The sequence below is a fragment of the Cyclopterus lumpus genome, chromosome 17 (assembly GCF_009769545.1).
Source record: "Cyclopterus lumpus isolate fCycLum1 chromosome 17, fCycLum1.pri, whole genome shotgun sequence".
NCBI classification, from domain to species: domain Eukaryota; kingdom Metazoa; phylum Chordata; class Actinopteri; order Perciformes; family Cyclopteridae; genus Cyclopterus; species Cyclopterus lumpus.
The window spans coordinates 9962456-9978012 of NC_046982.1; the positions used below are offsets into that span (position 1 = coordinate 9962456).

A 15557-nucleotide genomic window follows, 5' to 3' on the forward strand; every position below is an offset into this window, starting at 1 on the left:
AAACAGCTCCAAAATCACTTGGAAGACAAAAAAGTAATTATTAAATCTTAGGAAAAACATCTTAATGTCTCTCTGTGATGTCTATTTTTTAAAGTGGCAGTTTGATTGACATCCAGCATCTCATGTGAATTGTATAATTTTCTGTAAAGTATGCTGATATCTTTGTCTACTAACTGACAAAATGACAATTAGTATAAACTACCTATTACAGTATAGTAGCCTTACGAAGTAATTGTTATATTTAACTGAAATGTCAACTGAGTAAATAAAATGTTAAAAAAATCAAAATTCATAGAATAATATGTACATATTTTGATTTTCATTCACGGACAAATGAGGTGCATCAGTGTTTCCAAAATCCTGGCTATGGTCCCAATGACATTTTCCGGACTGGATCATCCACTTATTTTACACCACCGGATGGCAACAGAGCTCCACAGTCAGAAACCACCACACAGAAATGAAGTCAGCCAATCGCTTGTTTCTTTATTTGTTTTAGTCAAAACACACAATTTAACCATACTGGTTTTCACTTGGTGTATCATTTGTCCCAGTTATTACTTGAGTGTCCCTCCACAGACTGAAGGCAGAACAACGTGACTGGCCACTGTGTTGCTGGGAGGAAGATCAGAAGAAAGGCTCTCTGGGTAACGTGCGTGTGTGTGCAGGCATTTGATCAAAATCTTCGATTAGATGTTCACTTAACAAGTCAGATCCCCACCACCCACACCTACACCTCCATCATGGCCAGGGAAGGGTCCCGGGTGCCTCATCCCCCACTGTAAAGGTCACTCTGCAGAGGTTAAAGGTGACCACACACACACATACACTTAGAGCCATCCTTCCTCCTCTCCTCCCATTTCTCTTGACCAGTCATTTTCTCTGCCCTCTTCCATCACTCTCTTTCTCTCTCTCCTTCTTTCTTTTTTTCTTGTCTCTGCTCTATTTGAAATTGATTGTCTTCTACCATCACAAAGACACTTGGTTCTGATTGATTTGTAAGGGAAGGGGGGGAGAACATCGACACTGGGTCTTCCAGAGCTCTGAGGTCTATCAGAAGGGAAAAGGAAATGACGCCATTTTGATGCACTGGAGGAAACCCACATTTCAGCTGCCTGTCTGTGTGTTTGTTTATGTTTCTACAGGCTTATCACATTTAGATTAAGTAGGGATGAGCTGAAATACAGGAATAAAATGAAGAAACTCACTTACACCTGTGTGACGAAACAAAGGGCAGATACAGACATGGAGGTGTGGAGACTATTTCCACACAAAGGGAAGGGTTACAACAATAAGGACAGACGCACAGATGAAGCTGATACATGTACAAATACACACTTCTTTTTTTAACAAATACACAAATAGTTCATAAAAGACACAGACCTAAAAAGAATGTACCTGGAAACTAAACTCAGTCATTTTCCCTGTTTCTCCCCCTCTTCACCTGTAGAGGTACAATTCATCCTGCGGTTTATATACACATATATAGTATCCATGCATAAAAGAATCGCTGATCCCAACCATAATGACAGAGGTGCTTTGGTTGGTTCTCTTTTTTTTAATATGGAAATCACTTTAACACACTTCGGAAACAATCATTAAACACAAAATAAACCAATAAGTGATGCAAAACAGAAATTAGTGCACCTTTTATGTGTCATGTCCACCTTGATCTTGAACAATTTTCTCCATTTCTACATCTTAACATATACTCATAATCATATGTCACTGATGTCTTTGTCCTCTACTGCTACATCGTCATATATTATGTCCTTTCTTACCTGATCAATTTTTCTTAATCCTTCTTTTACTGTTTCTTTTAACTCAACGTGCAAACCTACAAACAATAAATTAACCAACTCAAAAAGATGGCAAACTATAAGACGGCTTATACCGCACACATTCCTTTCAATAAATCTTTTAAAAACAAACAATCATTTTCGCTGTGACTTTAATGTCACTCCCATAGCTAAACATTGTCATTATTGTTTCACTACATTAACCTTTACAATAAAGATTTGAGGTATATCAAGATGAATTGTCTACACATGCCTGCCTCGTTGTGATGCTACCCTGGACGGAGGGACCAGCAAAGGGTTTGGATGGGTGGGGATCACTGGCGGGCTTCATGTGTCTTTTGGAGCGGAAAGGTCTCATCATTTCTGTACTGATTGATCATCAGTCAGTTGATACAAAGGTTAAAGTTTTAGATGCGAGCCAATGAGAGCGGGGTTAGAGGGCTTTGTAAACAATCAGAGACACACACACACATACACTCGAGTTACAAATTACACAAAAATATCTCTGGTGGGAGTGTGTGCATGTGTGTATCGTGGAGAGGACTCTGTGAGATGACATCGTCTCTTAAACGGTGGTGGTGAAGAATATATTTTCCTTCCTTGTGTGAAAAATTAAAACAAAAGTGTGTTTTTATGTCATGAGGACCCGCTCCTGTGTTGCTACCCCTTCACCCAGTGTGTGCCCCCTTCGCCCTAAACACTGTGTGTGTTTATGTGTGTCTATGTGTGCAGAGCAGTCCAACCCCTGGTTGAAGGAAAAAGGCACTCAACTCTTCCCACATAACAAACACCTCTGTGTATTTGCCATGTAGCACGACTGCTCTGTGGAAGTGTGTATGTGCACTAAGAAGCACATCTGCATGTGTGTGTTTGCATGTGTGTAGTGTTTGCATGTGTGCTCACGTCCCAGGTCCAGTGTGAACACGGCAGGCTTGAAGTATCTTTGGTATTGATGGCTGTGTCACAGTCCACTCTATTCGGTGAGGTAGCCACACACACATACAACTGTTTCCATCACTAACTCTCAGGGTCTGAGCTTCAAATATCTGCACTGAAACGCAACAGTTTTTTCCCTCTGGACTCTATGAGACGTCTTTATCCAACAGAGGATCTGTTTTAGTGCACGACCAGAACCCAAACTGTGAAGGAATGTCACTTAAATGTTTCTGATGATGGGCCTCTGATGCTCTTGCTGCACCCTTCTTCCCCCTGTCTGCATCTTCTCTCTAATATGATTATCTCCCGCTAGAAGATGCTACACAACAAGTGACTTTGCCCACCAAATAAATAAATTAAATAAAAAAAGACACAAAGAAATGAGGCGGTTCTCGTGGTAACCAAAAAACAGCATTACCAGAGGAATGCAGTGACAGTCCAGTTCAAAGGGCTCATAGTTCAGAGATCAAGGATCAGGGGCCTTCCATCACACAGGATTTCACAAATATGCACAGTTCATCATTTGTGGTATTCCTTCCTCGTCTGTGCATAAGATCAGTCTATCTTTTTTTCATCTTTAAGTTTTTACATTTTGTCGACAAGGTGCTTCTTTAGATAAAGTTTTAGCACAACATAGCACAATAGTCCAGAAAAAGAAACCATGTGTCTATGGTACTATTATTACCCGCATTAGTTAAGGAGGGAGAAATGAAAGAGACACAACAGGGGGAGTAGCAAGATAGTATAGATACATAGAGAATAGATAAGACAGAGAGAGAGAGAAAGAGAGATGAAATTAAACACTATTTACAGTCATTGTGTTTCTTGTCGATCACATCAATGTGTTTCTGAGGTATGGAATAGGCAACGTGCCCGTGTAGTGCTCGCAGCTTGACGGTTGTAATGACACAGGCCAGACGCATGGCGACGGAGCGGGCTGCACCTGTTCTCTGATTATCATAAAGAGGCAAACATCATTGGCACTCAGGATCCTATATTGTGACATTTGACCTCTGCGTTTGGCCACTAGAACAGAGCAGACCACCCGCCCCGCCCTCCATCCCTCACCCTCTACACTCGGGCACAACACTTTTTAAACGTGGGGAGTGTCACCCCTGTTTGATTGTTCTCCTTTTGTAACCTGAAAATAACCGCTCAAGTGGCTGCCCAGTGTAAGACTGTGTAGCCGTACAACGAGACAGTTTTAAGAAACAAACATTCAAATGTGTATCAAAGGGTTTGTGAGTAATCGTGTTTTGTCAGTTTGTTTGATGTTTGCAGGGCTACACGTCTGCTTGTATAGAGTTTTGGTATCTTTATCCTAATAGAAATCTGCACTGCAGGTTACATGGAGTGTGTTGCTGCCTGTTAGAGCCATGGGCCGTTAACACATGCTCAGAACATGTCTAGATGTGGATTAAATGGACAGCAGGTGGCACTGTTACCCTGACATGGAGTAGGCCGAATCACTGCAGAAGACTTGCACCCCAGAAGCAACACACAGCCTGCAGTGATGAGCTGTGAGGTGGTTTGTGGTTAACGGGTCAAGGGACCTGTCAGGAGCGTTTTACAGATACTTGACACACAAACGCACCTCTCAATCAGCCTCAGTGTCTGTTACTGAAATGAGGAGTGAGAAGAGGTGTCCTGCCTTTCAGCTATCTGCTCCCTGTCATGAGTGAATCTTTGGTGTGTTTACATCCTCACAACCATCAGAGGTTCCCAATGCCAAACCCTCCCTTTTCAAGGCTTCAAGAGTTTTGGTATCTTTATCCTAATAGAAGTCTGCACTGCCGGTCACAGTGTGTAACATAGAGTTTAGTGTAGATGGATTTTCTTTGGTTTTTCAGGTGGGTGCACTAAGAGCCACATGTGGTTATTTGAGGGCAACTTGCTCAAAGTAGCTGACTCTTTGGTTTGAAAAAAGTCACAATTTGAAATGCATGTTATCCCCTCAGAGTAACATTCAGATTAAAATAAATCACATGGATCATTGAGAAGATCTGATTCATCTGCTCAAGTCATCAGCACTCTGAGCAGATGAATCAGATAATTGTTCTGAAGCTACACACTCGGCAGCTCTGCAGGATTGGAGTGCTTTAGTGAACCCCCCCCCCCCCCCCCCCCCCCCCCCCCCCCCCCCCCCCCCCCCCCCCCCCCCCCCCCCCCCCCCCCCCCATGTATCTGTTCAACCATCCGTCCTGCCACCGTCAGGCCGTGGAGAATGTGGCGGCAGAGGAGGTACCGGGTTAGATCGTTGAGTTGTTGTTGCTGTTGTTGTTGTTGCTGTTTCCATGAGGAGTGTGCACGTGGCCGTGGCCGTGCACCCCATGACTGAGCTCCTCCGTGTCCCACCGGTCCGTACAGCGGCGGCGTGCGTTCATAAAGAAGTTGGAGACGGTGGAAAGCTCCAGGCCCAGCTGCTGGGAGATGGTGATCTGCATCTCCTTGGAGGGGCGGCGGTTCTCTCTGAAGATGGCTACCAAGGTGCGACGCTGCAGGTCGGTGAAGACCAGTCGCTGCTTCTTTGGCAACTGGTTGCGCTCTCGTCCTCGGTCCTCCTCCTTACGTTTACATGCTGGAGAGGGGAAGGGAAGGGACCGTGGAAAAGAGGGCGAAGGACAGAACAAAAAGAAGGAGTTTCATGGCCATCGAAATATTCAAACTATTCCTTTACATTTACTGAAAACAAAACACAGAATTGGGTGGAAAAATAACAAATAATGTAATATGGCTGCAAGAGAAGGTTAGATGCCTTAAAAAAAACTAATTATGAAATGCTGAACAATGTTAAACTATCAATTAAAATGACTAAAGAGCCAATCTGACGGTGAAACCAAAATGGTTACAAATTAACTAATGGAAGTGTTCGTGTGCATGGATGTGTTTGTGCAAACTGCAACAACTGCAGATATACACAATGACGGTAGGGAGAAAGAAACACGTTTGGAGTTGAAATTAACACATTACAAAATAGCATGTACATGTAACATAGGGAGGGTAACATGAGGGTATATGCAGGCTAGAAAAGAGAGAATGGAAAAGTGGAAAGGCAGAAAGCAAAGCCATGAGTCAGTGAGTCGCCACTTGTGATTGAAAAAGACCAATTAAAACTGATTTTCATATTCTGTAAACTATTATATCCTTCAAAGCGGAATACCGAACCACCCTTGGGATCTTTTAATGGCCATTACTGTGGCTTTTGCCAGTTTCAGCCTTTGAAATGGTGTATATCTTATATTATTGCTATTTGCTAAAGTACACTAAGAGTTTTTAGATTGATTTCTTACCTTGCACGGAGTTTTGCTTTCCACTTATTTCATTGTGGAATGACAATCAACTTGAGGGTATCTGAATATTGCTTGAAAGCTGAGTTGTCTTACTGTTCTTGACAAAGTCAATCAGTCGTCTATTCAAACATGTAGTTTAGAAAACTCTTCCTGTTGGTGTATTCAAGAAGACTCGGAGATTTGAGACTCAGTTGTTAAACAGTAGTTTTTTTGCACAGAGGAAACAACAAGCATTTATGCTTTAATAATACTTCCCATGCAGCTGAGTAACAACTTCCAGATGTCCAACTATCCTTAATTAAGATTCAAAGGATAGTGTAAATAATAATAAAAAACGAACATTACTGAATTGTTCATAGTGATGGATTCCCTATGTCACGCAAGTTTTAAATCTCTACAAGTTGATTTTTTAAAGTGCAGTGAAATGAGCTGAAAGCAACGGCCGCCTGGAGGATAGGAAATCAATCTAAAAACTATAGAAGGCTTGGAAATGGTCATCAGTAATTTAAAGTGGGTTGTAAGAGAGTATGGGCTACGACATTTAAAGTTTAGGCTATACAGTGTTTACATGTGGGACGAGTTTGATTCTTGTGTGGGAGGTAGGTTTAATTGTATTCTGTTGATCTAATTATACAGATCTCTAAATAAATTTAAAGAAGGTTATGGTGGGGGGAAAGCCTGGTTTACATTGTGGGCCTGTGGGTCTTGTTGAAACTGGAGGAGCGTGGTGTGAAAATGCTGACAAAGAAGCGGATTGCCGTGCCTGGATGCACCGTCAGTGAGCCGGCTGTAGCTGGAGACTGAAGGGAGTCTGTTCTGTTCTGCTGCCCTAAAAAGCTGCAATGATCGATTTTCCGCGGTTTTCTCCTGAACACGTGGTCCAGTAATCAGGGCTCCCTTCCCCACCCGATCGATCCTCATCGATCCGCGAGACCGAGGTGTGTATGTGTGTGTGTGGGGGTTGCGCGTGCCTTGCCTCGCATTGGGGAGTATAGCTCGGGAGCGCGCTGTGTGACAGACAGATGGAGAAGAAATTGTTTATCTGTTGAAGAACAAAGGAGATGTGGCAGAAAAGAGACAGTCATCCAGTCTCAGAGAGGACAAAGGAATGTCTTTCATAATAGGCTACGTCACTGATTGTTTTATTTTTTTTAAGTGTGCTGACGTGCACGAGATCGTGGTCTGCGGGCTTGCATGAAAGAAAGAAACAAAGTGAGGAATTATATTCATCCCAGACATGGTGTGTGCGTGTGTGTGTGTGTGTGTGTGTGTGTGTGTGTGTGCGTGTGTGTGTGCGTGTGTGTGTGTGCGTGCGCGTGTGTGTGCGTGCGTGCATGCATGTGTGGGAGAGGAAGGAAGAAAAATAGGAAAGGGTGAGGGGATACAAGCTGTGAGTGAGGGGGAGAAAGGCTGGCTGCAGTGTGGAGGTGATGTATGCAAATGATTGATGACTTTATAGCAGGTTTAGACAACAGCAGTAAACAGATTTGACTGGGAGGGGAGATCAATAAGAATGTGCACATGTGTATGCATGCCTGTGTGTGAGCGTGCATGTTTGAATTGCCATTGTTCATGCTTTGCAAGCAAAGCATAATTAAGATGTTTTCCTGAGCAGAGTATATGTGTGTCCCTGCATTAGAGCCTCCAGATACCTCCTGGACTTCTTCAACTATTTCCCTCTTGTTGTTTTTCTCAATTGTTTTAATTTGCCCTCAGATTGATAGCCCCCATATTGATTGATCCTCACTTCAGAACCATTCCATGGAACATTTATTCAATTGGTTCAGGCCCAGCCATGCCAGAATCTCCTCGCGGCTCTCTAAGTGCTGTCTCAAACCAAACTCAATACTCCCTAATGTAATGACTGAAAGCTAGTGCTAATATAGTGATAATTTAATATGTAATGCCTGTTTTCGAACAACGTGTGCTACCGGCCATTTTACAATGCCAACACCACTCTGGTTCTCCTCCATCAGCTGAATTGCAACTGTGCGACACATCCCAACCACGCTTAACCAACAAGCTATAACACAAAGCCTGGGCCTGGTCAATACATATTTCAAATAGTCAATAGATCCATTTAAAATGAAACCCCTAAACATGCCATTCCGTAGCAATGAATAGGACCACAGGTAAGGGAAAGAAGGGGCTGCTCATTAAAATCACCTCTCTTGATACGAGAACGTTGTAGGCTATCTTTAGTTGCCTCATTACCAAATGGGCTTTTCTGAAGAGACAAGTGGTGACGCTCACCTGTCTCAAGTGGCACTTGCTTGTGTCGTCTCTTTCATATGTCCTGGTGTCAATGATGCTAAAAGTACTTTGCTTAATCTCAACCTCTTGCTGATTTAAAGATTAAATCACCAGGTCCTTTAAGATCCGCTCCGCTCAATCATCAAGTGACTGCTGTATTTATGAGACTGTGCACTTGTGAAGATGGGAAGAGCAGTGAGCAATGGTTGACCTTTGTCTTACGAGCCATGATATCAGTGCTACAGCTAAGAGTGGGCTAGCTCACAAAAAACATTGGATTGGACAACAAATGTTGTCCATTTCTTTAAGGATCCCCTTCCAGATGTGTTTTAGGACATATAAAATACATATAAAATACAATGTCAGATATGTGCATTCCACAACAAAAGTACAATGATCCATTTATAAACTCTTAAAATTGCACCCCTTCACAGCAAAATCCAGAATCTATAAATATGCATATATTTCAAAGGTTTAATTACAAGACACAAGTTACACTGAAAAGTCCATTCTAACTTTAGGCGGACTGGAGGCTTCAAGTGTCCACATCACACTTGTATAAATTGCATATTGACCCACGATTGGCTCAGGTGAACACAGACACACTTTCCCCCTTCAGCAGATGAAGGAGAAAAGTGTTGAACTCTGCACATGCATAATTCTGCACAGTGAAGCTCAAACATCCAAATGCAAAATACATTTTTGAGTGAAGTGGGGGCTCTATGCCATCCTTAAGTCATTATTAAGCACATTTGTTGACTTGTTACAGGCTGAATGACTTCAGACTCCAGTTAACAAGACACTCTGCTGTGTTTTTAAATGTTACATGTGCAGGATTAGATGGCACCTGAGTCCTCCCAGGTATCGCAGTGCAAATAAAAAGAGATGAAAACTAATAAGTGCGTGAATCATATTTTAAAGGCCATATTTATATCTACACCCTGGGGTGTGCTGAAATGACAAAGCATCTTTGATATCAGGGCAATCCTCAAACGGCAGAGTACCACTAATATAAATAAATAAAAAATGTGATTATAGCTGTAGGTGTGTTTCTTTACTTACAAGCACTGTGTGTGTGTGTGTGTGTGTGTGTGTGTGTGTGTGTGTGTGTGTGTGTGTGTGTGTGTGTGTGTGTGTGTGTGCGTGTGCGTGTGCGTGTATGTGTGTGTGCGTGCGTGCGTGCGTGCGTGTGTGTGTGTGTGCGTGGGGTGGGGGGGCAGATGGGGCATGAGGGGGGCAGACGGTGAACTAACCGCACCGTGCTGCTGCTAGTCGACGCCTGGACGGACGGATGCGATCGGGCTTTGTGTCCGCTGAGACGGGCCCTCTCCCGCCCTGGACGGACTACTGCAGGCGAGAAACAGTTTGGCGTCAATCACTCTGTGTCACACCTCTCAGATGTACGGTTATTGATTGTATTGATCATATTATAGGCCTATTCATTGCTGGGAAAGGAAAACGCCTTCAACCCCAAACCGGCATTAACACACAGCAGCGGTGAAACCAAACCAACCCGTCCTAAAAAAAAAAAAAAAGAATACTCTCAATTGATTAGGATTGGCTTATTTGAAAGCTTTCGTTTATTTGTCAATGTAAAGCTTGTGTTGTCCTGTTGAGACGAGAGATCGGCCGCTTTACAACCTATCACATATTGGCTTGTAGTCTATAAAGGGTGTTTATTGCCTCTCCATGTTCCCCTAACCAAACGGGTTACTCTATTTAGCTACTAAACGTCTCACAATAAACTGCCCAGTTGCACCGCTTCCTTCAAACATTTGCGATGCAAACGAGAAAAAACGAGCCATGAGGGAAAAGTTAAGAGAAATGTTTTATTAGACGGGTGTTACATTTTCTATTAGCGATGATTAACATTCTGCTTTTAGCCACAAACAAGGTCTCTTTAACTGTGTTAGTTGTCCGGAAGTATTTTGTATTTATGTATGTTATTATCAGCATGTATTTGACCATTTCCGCGTCTTCTTTTTTTATCAGAACCGGAACAGTGCTGAGCCTGAAATACCAGATGTGCGACCTGCTACCGGTATTGTTTGAAGAACTATTAATAGTGTGGGAAGTTGTTTTTTAAACGTGTATCATGTACTGACGTTTAACTGCGAATGAACTTAATAGAAACGCTTCAGTCTGTTTCGGTTTCTATACTGCCAGACATTTTAATACATTTAATTGGTTGAATGGGAAAATATGTAACTCTCGCTCAAACATTCACTGCTCATCCTTATAAACACACACACACACACGCAGAGAGAGTATAATGTTGAAACACGTTTGTGTGTGGTTAATTTACTTAAGTAAATAAAGTTGATGTTGAAAAGTTAAAGACTAATTTAATCCTGAATAATCAGATTAATCAGCACCTTTAACACCAATCTGCTGCTGTGTGAGATCAGGAGGCCTTTTACCAACCTGCACGAGGCAATTAATGAAGGTTTACCAAAGTAAGACATGTGCTCCAAATTACTAAATTACTACAAAATAAGAACTTGGATATGGAGATGCATCAAATTAACAACCTTATGGTCTGCCTGTTTATATTTGTATAATTATTATTCATTCATATCATGAGACCTTTTTACTCAATAGCAGGCAAAGTGGATGGATGTGAGTGATCATGATGATATGCAAGGCTTCAACATTTAGTGCAACATTTAGACATACATACAACATAAAAAATGCATGTCTCCCATTCATTTTTTAAATACATGTTGCAGCCCTGCATCCCATGCACGACCATTTAGTTTGGTGAAGTTAAAACAATGAGACACGATTGATCATAATGTGGGCTTGGTCATAACTGCCACTAATATCTATTTGTATCAGTTGTATGTCGTGAAAGGTCCTTTATAATATTTGGTGTGCGGTTGTTTTGCAGTTTGCATTTCTGTGCTATATTTTAATATTTTCCAAAGGCCAGACATATTCACTCTCATTTATACTGAGTGTCAAAATATTTGACTCTGTGTGAAGTGAGTTCTGTCTGCAGATGACCGGAGAGCAGAAATGAAATAAGGGTGGAAGGCAACTGATCTGCTTTGCTGATGCTGGTACAGAGCCAGACGAAAAAGGAGGGGGAGGAAGGAGGAAAGCAGCGAGGGAGAGAGAGAGAGAGAGAATGAGAGAGCCGAAGAGAGCAGAGGAGAGGAAATCAATACCGATTCAGAGTGAGTCAGATAAGCCTGAACAATGTATAGTGCAGACACACTCTATAAACCAGTCACACACACACACAAACAAACACACACACACACACACACAACCACACACACACACACACATGTGTGTGTGGAGGCACTCACACAGACACACACGCACTGGGTGAAATGTGCTTGCATGCCTCCATAAAGGCGCATTACAAACCCCATAAAGCATTGCAACCTTTAAAATCAAATGACATCACAACCTTGGATTGCTTTGAAGATTCGCTGACATGAGCAGAAAGCACTCATTACTACGACTCGATAGGCAACTGGACGCTCTGGTGCTCTTTGTCTACTGTAAGAAGCTCTTAAGCTCTGATCTTTTTATGTTTGTGTTCAAATACCAGCCTCCCTGATTTCACCACAAATATTGTAGTTCTTTTCGTTTCAAATTGTCAGACAGGCTGCTTTTTCGAGCCTCATAAATGTTTTTCTTCTTCTTTTTTCTCAGGACTGCAAGTCTAGCATGCTTGTCGGTGTCAGATCAGTGCGGTTGGTATTTCACAGGATGTTTTGGGGCGTAAACAGAATTCTTCAAAACCACTTACATGCTCTGTGCCGTGGTGTTTAGGTGTGTGGTCCTCAGCTGTTAACCACGTATTTGACTTTGCTTACCTAGAAGATGCTGTTACAAGCTCAAACACCACCACTCTCTGCTGCTCTCTTTCTTCCCCTCTCCCCTTCGTCTCCCTTATACTTATCAATTATTAAGGTTGGTATTGATCCTTTCACTATCCTGCCTCTATCTGGCTGTTCACACAAAGACCAAACCAGCCTGCCCTCACTCAATCAATGGCCTCATGCCCGCTGTTTTTTCACATGTCAGTTTTGCTTTTCTCGCTTTTGCTCTTAAGTCGGGCTGATTGAAGTTTTGTACTTCCAATTTAGTCCATTCGGATTCTTCAGAAATATGAGAAACAACAGACTGATATTAATCAAAGCAAGTTTGATGGGCATTAAAAGATGGGTCTGGTGAGAGCAGAGACATTGGAAAATGGCTGTGTTCATTGTTTGACTCTATGAAACAGCTCTTATTCATCCTCGTCCTCCAGGCAATGATTATTTTTTGTTTTGTTTTGTTCTGTGGTGCCGATCTCCTGAAGCCAAACAACCTGCCTGCCTGTTGCCACGTTAACCAGTGAAAGATTAGTGATATTATTGCCATATGCTGCAGAGACAGAGAGAGAGAAAGAGAGAGAGAGAGAAAGAGAGAGAGAGCACCAGGGAGTGAGAGGAGGGGGTTGGAAAGGGGAAACGGCCTTATTGATCTCCTATGTGCAAAGCCAGGCAAACACGGAGAGGACAGAGCTACACTATTAATGACACTCACAGCCTCAGCTACTAATCCTCATCTACCTATCTATCTATCTATCTATCTATCTATAATCTACCAGTTAAAACCCCTCTAATTCAACGTTTTAAAACATAGTAACCATGCTAAGCATGCAGTGAATACTCGTTTTTAGGCACCCTGTATCACTTATGTAAAGACACTGCATTCTGATAAAAATAATGTTGTTGTCAATTAACTGTGGTGAATTAATCTGGAAAAGAAGGATATCAAAGGTATAACTATGATTCACTTTACCTTGATAAGGATGGATATCTTCTAAGTTATGAAAACCAACAGAATCACATGGTGTTTTTCACAGGCAAAACAGGGCATACATTCTCATTATTCTCATATTCAAGATCAGACAAATCTGTATAGTTTATATTCTTCTGGTCCCTGTTGCACTCCCCATCATTCAATATTTCATCAGAACAGCTTTAGCTTATGGTTTCCTTGAAATATATTTGGGGGTCCCGATTTACAGTATAGCCTAGCCATGTTTTTAACGTTTTTATTTTTTATTTTTTGATATCTGTTATTATAGGAATTGTGTCCTGTATGATCAGTGTTTTACAGATTGTTTAATCAAATGAAATAACAATGACAGCGCTGGACGAAGCGCCTGTCCTGCATCACATCATACCTGTCTTTATATTCTCAATTTAGAGCTGTTACGGCGGAGAGACCGTGCGGTTATTGCGTCTTTCAGCTCCGATACGGGTATTGATCTGTGTGCCACATTTTAAAAGGAGAGTGGGAACTGGTGTATTGATCAGGCAACCTGGGGTCACCCCGCTTCTCCCGCGCAACTAGTTGGCCCATGTAACCCCACCACCGCTGTGTGTCCATAGTCGGACAGAGAGAGGGAGAAAAAAAGGCATCCTGTGAGGGGAAACTAGTTCGAGGTTTATTGTGAATCAATGGCGATTTGCTTTGAGACGACCAAACATATAGACCTGCAAATGTAATCTACAAAAGCCCGTGAGGTCGCAAATCGTCACGCCCAAAACAACAATTAAAGTATTTGTTTTATAGAGTTATACATTCACTACGATTATACATTTTTCTCTCTATGTACAATCTATATTTGTTTCAGATTTTTAGAAATAAAGATATCATTTTAGTGGTGAAGCTGGTGCGCCACTGCGCGCTCTGTTTGACTCGGTTGAACTGTCCGTGGTGCTGAATCTTTCAGGCCTGCGCAAGTTCAATGCGCCTGATAACAGCCTGATTTGGAAAACAAAAGCGATGGAAGGTGATACTCCAAGATGGATCAGCTTTATTGTGAAATAATACTAATACTAATAAAGGGACAGTAACCCATCTTACCGGCCAGCCGGAGTGCAGACATCCGTTGAAACTCAGGCTCCTGTAGCCACTTCCACATCCTCCTGAAGGTCTCCCGGCCGGACTTGAGCTTACTCCAGGGTTTCGGGTTCCGTAGCAGGTCTGAGAGGGTTCCCTGCGACCGACTCAAGATCCTCTGGGCGAATATGGCCTGAGGGATGGAGTACCTCTTTAACTCGGCCGTTATCCGCTGTGCAACCTCCTTTGTGTTGATTTCTTCCCCCTGCATGCCTGATCCTGCCTGCCCGGCTCCGTGGCCGTGCCTCTCTCGGTCCCCCAGCATCACCGCGCCGTTCGCCTGTGAGTGGAGGTGACTGTGTGGGTGGTGGTGCATGCTGTTGAGGTTGGAGATCATACCGTGGCCGTGGCCCCCTAAACTCCTAGCTAGGTGCTCTTGGTCACTTCGGGACAGCATGGAGGCGTGGGACTCAAACCCTGACACCTGAGAGAGCATCTTGCCGTCGGTGGAGAGGTGTGCGCTCGGACCGTAGGCTGACAGCGGTTGCTGGGAGTTGTGCAAAGAACCCAGCCCGCTGGACAGCGGGGAGAGCGAGCTGTGACCCATACCGGACACGGACATCTCTTTGGGGTAGTGACTGTACAGATTGCCCATGGAGGCGAGCCCCCGGTGGTCATCCCGCATCAGCGTGAAGCTGCCGCTGACGTTCCCCGCGGAGAGTCGTTGATGGGCGGCAGCATGATGGTGGGAGTGCGGGTGATGAAACTTATCCGAGACGGTGGATATTGGAGGTAGATGCTGCAGAGGGGTCAGTGTGGTATACGTGTTACTAAGGCTCATCCCGGTCTCGCACATGCTGATGGACGGGTGCAGGTGTCCGGACAGCGCAGACGGATCTGTCCGGTAGTCCCCGCCGGAGCCCTCCATGAGTGAGGCCATGCCGGAGACCATGGCTGACCGCGAGCCGGGAGTATGCGAGACCAGATTCCGGGGAGCGGAGCTGGGAGACGGCGACGGCCGTGCGTGCGGAGAGCCCATAAGGTCTCCCACCTGGGAGTGCAAGGAGACGCTGTGAAGGTTCTCCATGGTGAGCTCCATTGCTGGAAGGATGTGTGTTCCCCTGTCCCACCCTACCCACCCTCTCCCCTGTCTCTACCTCTTGCTCCGGTCTCTCACGCTCAGAGACGCGCTCCCTAGCCCTCCTGGAGAGATAACATTACCAAACCGGTTGAATGCCAATCCATTGATCAAAGCTGTCCGATCAATTCGGTGAGGTGCAGATAAGTTCTGATGTTCCGAGGAAGGTAGAGAACCGAGCGTCTCCGCGGCGCCGCAGCGCTTTATGCATTCATGTGGTTGGGAGCTCTCCAGGGCTGTATCTCATGTCTGGTCCAACAGCGCTTCCACTAAGAGCAGGCGGAGCCG

At 43.7% G+C, this 15557-nt stretch overlaps 1 protein-coding gene across 1 annotated transcript; it reads right to left on the reverse strand.

Annotated features, from left to right (window-relative positions):
* Positions 1-4984: 4984 nt before the first annotated feature.
* onecut3b (one cut homeobox 3b) lies at positions 4985-15230 on the reverse strand. Its single transcript, XM_034556061.1, has 2 exons — positions 14156-15230; positions 4985-5313 (listed from the first exon to the last, which is right to left on the reverse strand). Exons 1-2 carry the CDS (start codon positions 15228-15230, stop codon positions 4985-4987), a joined length of 1404 nt encoding a protein of 467 aa, XP_034411952.1.
* Between the last annotated feature and the right edge of the window lie 327 nt (positions 15231-15557).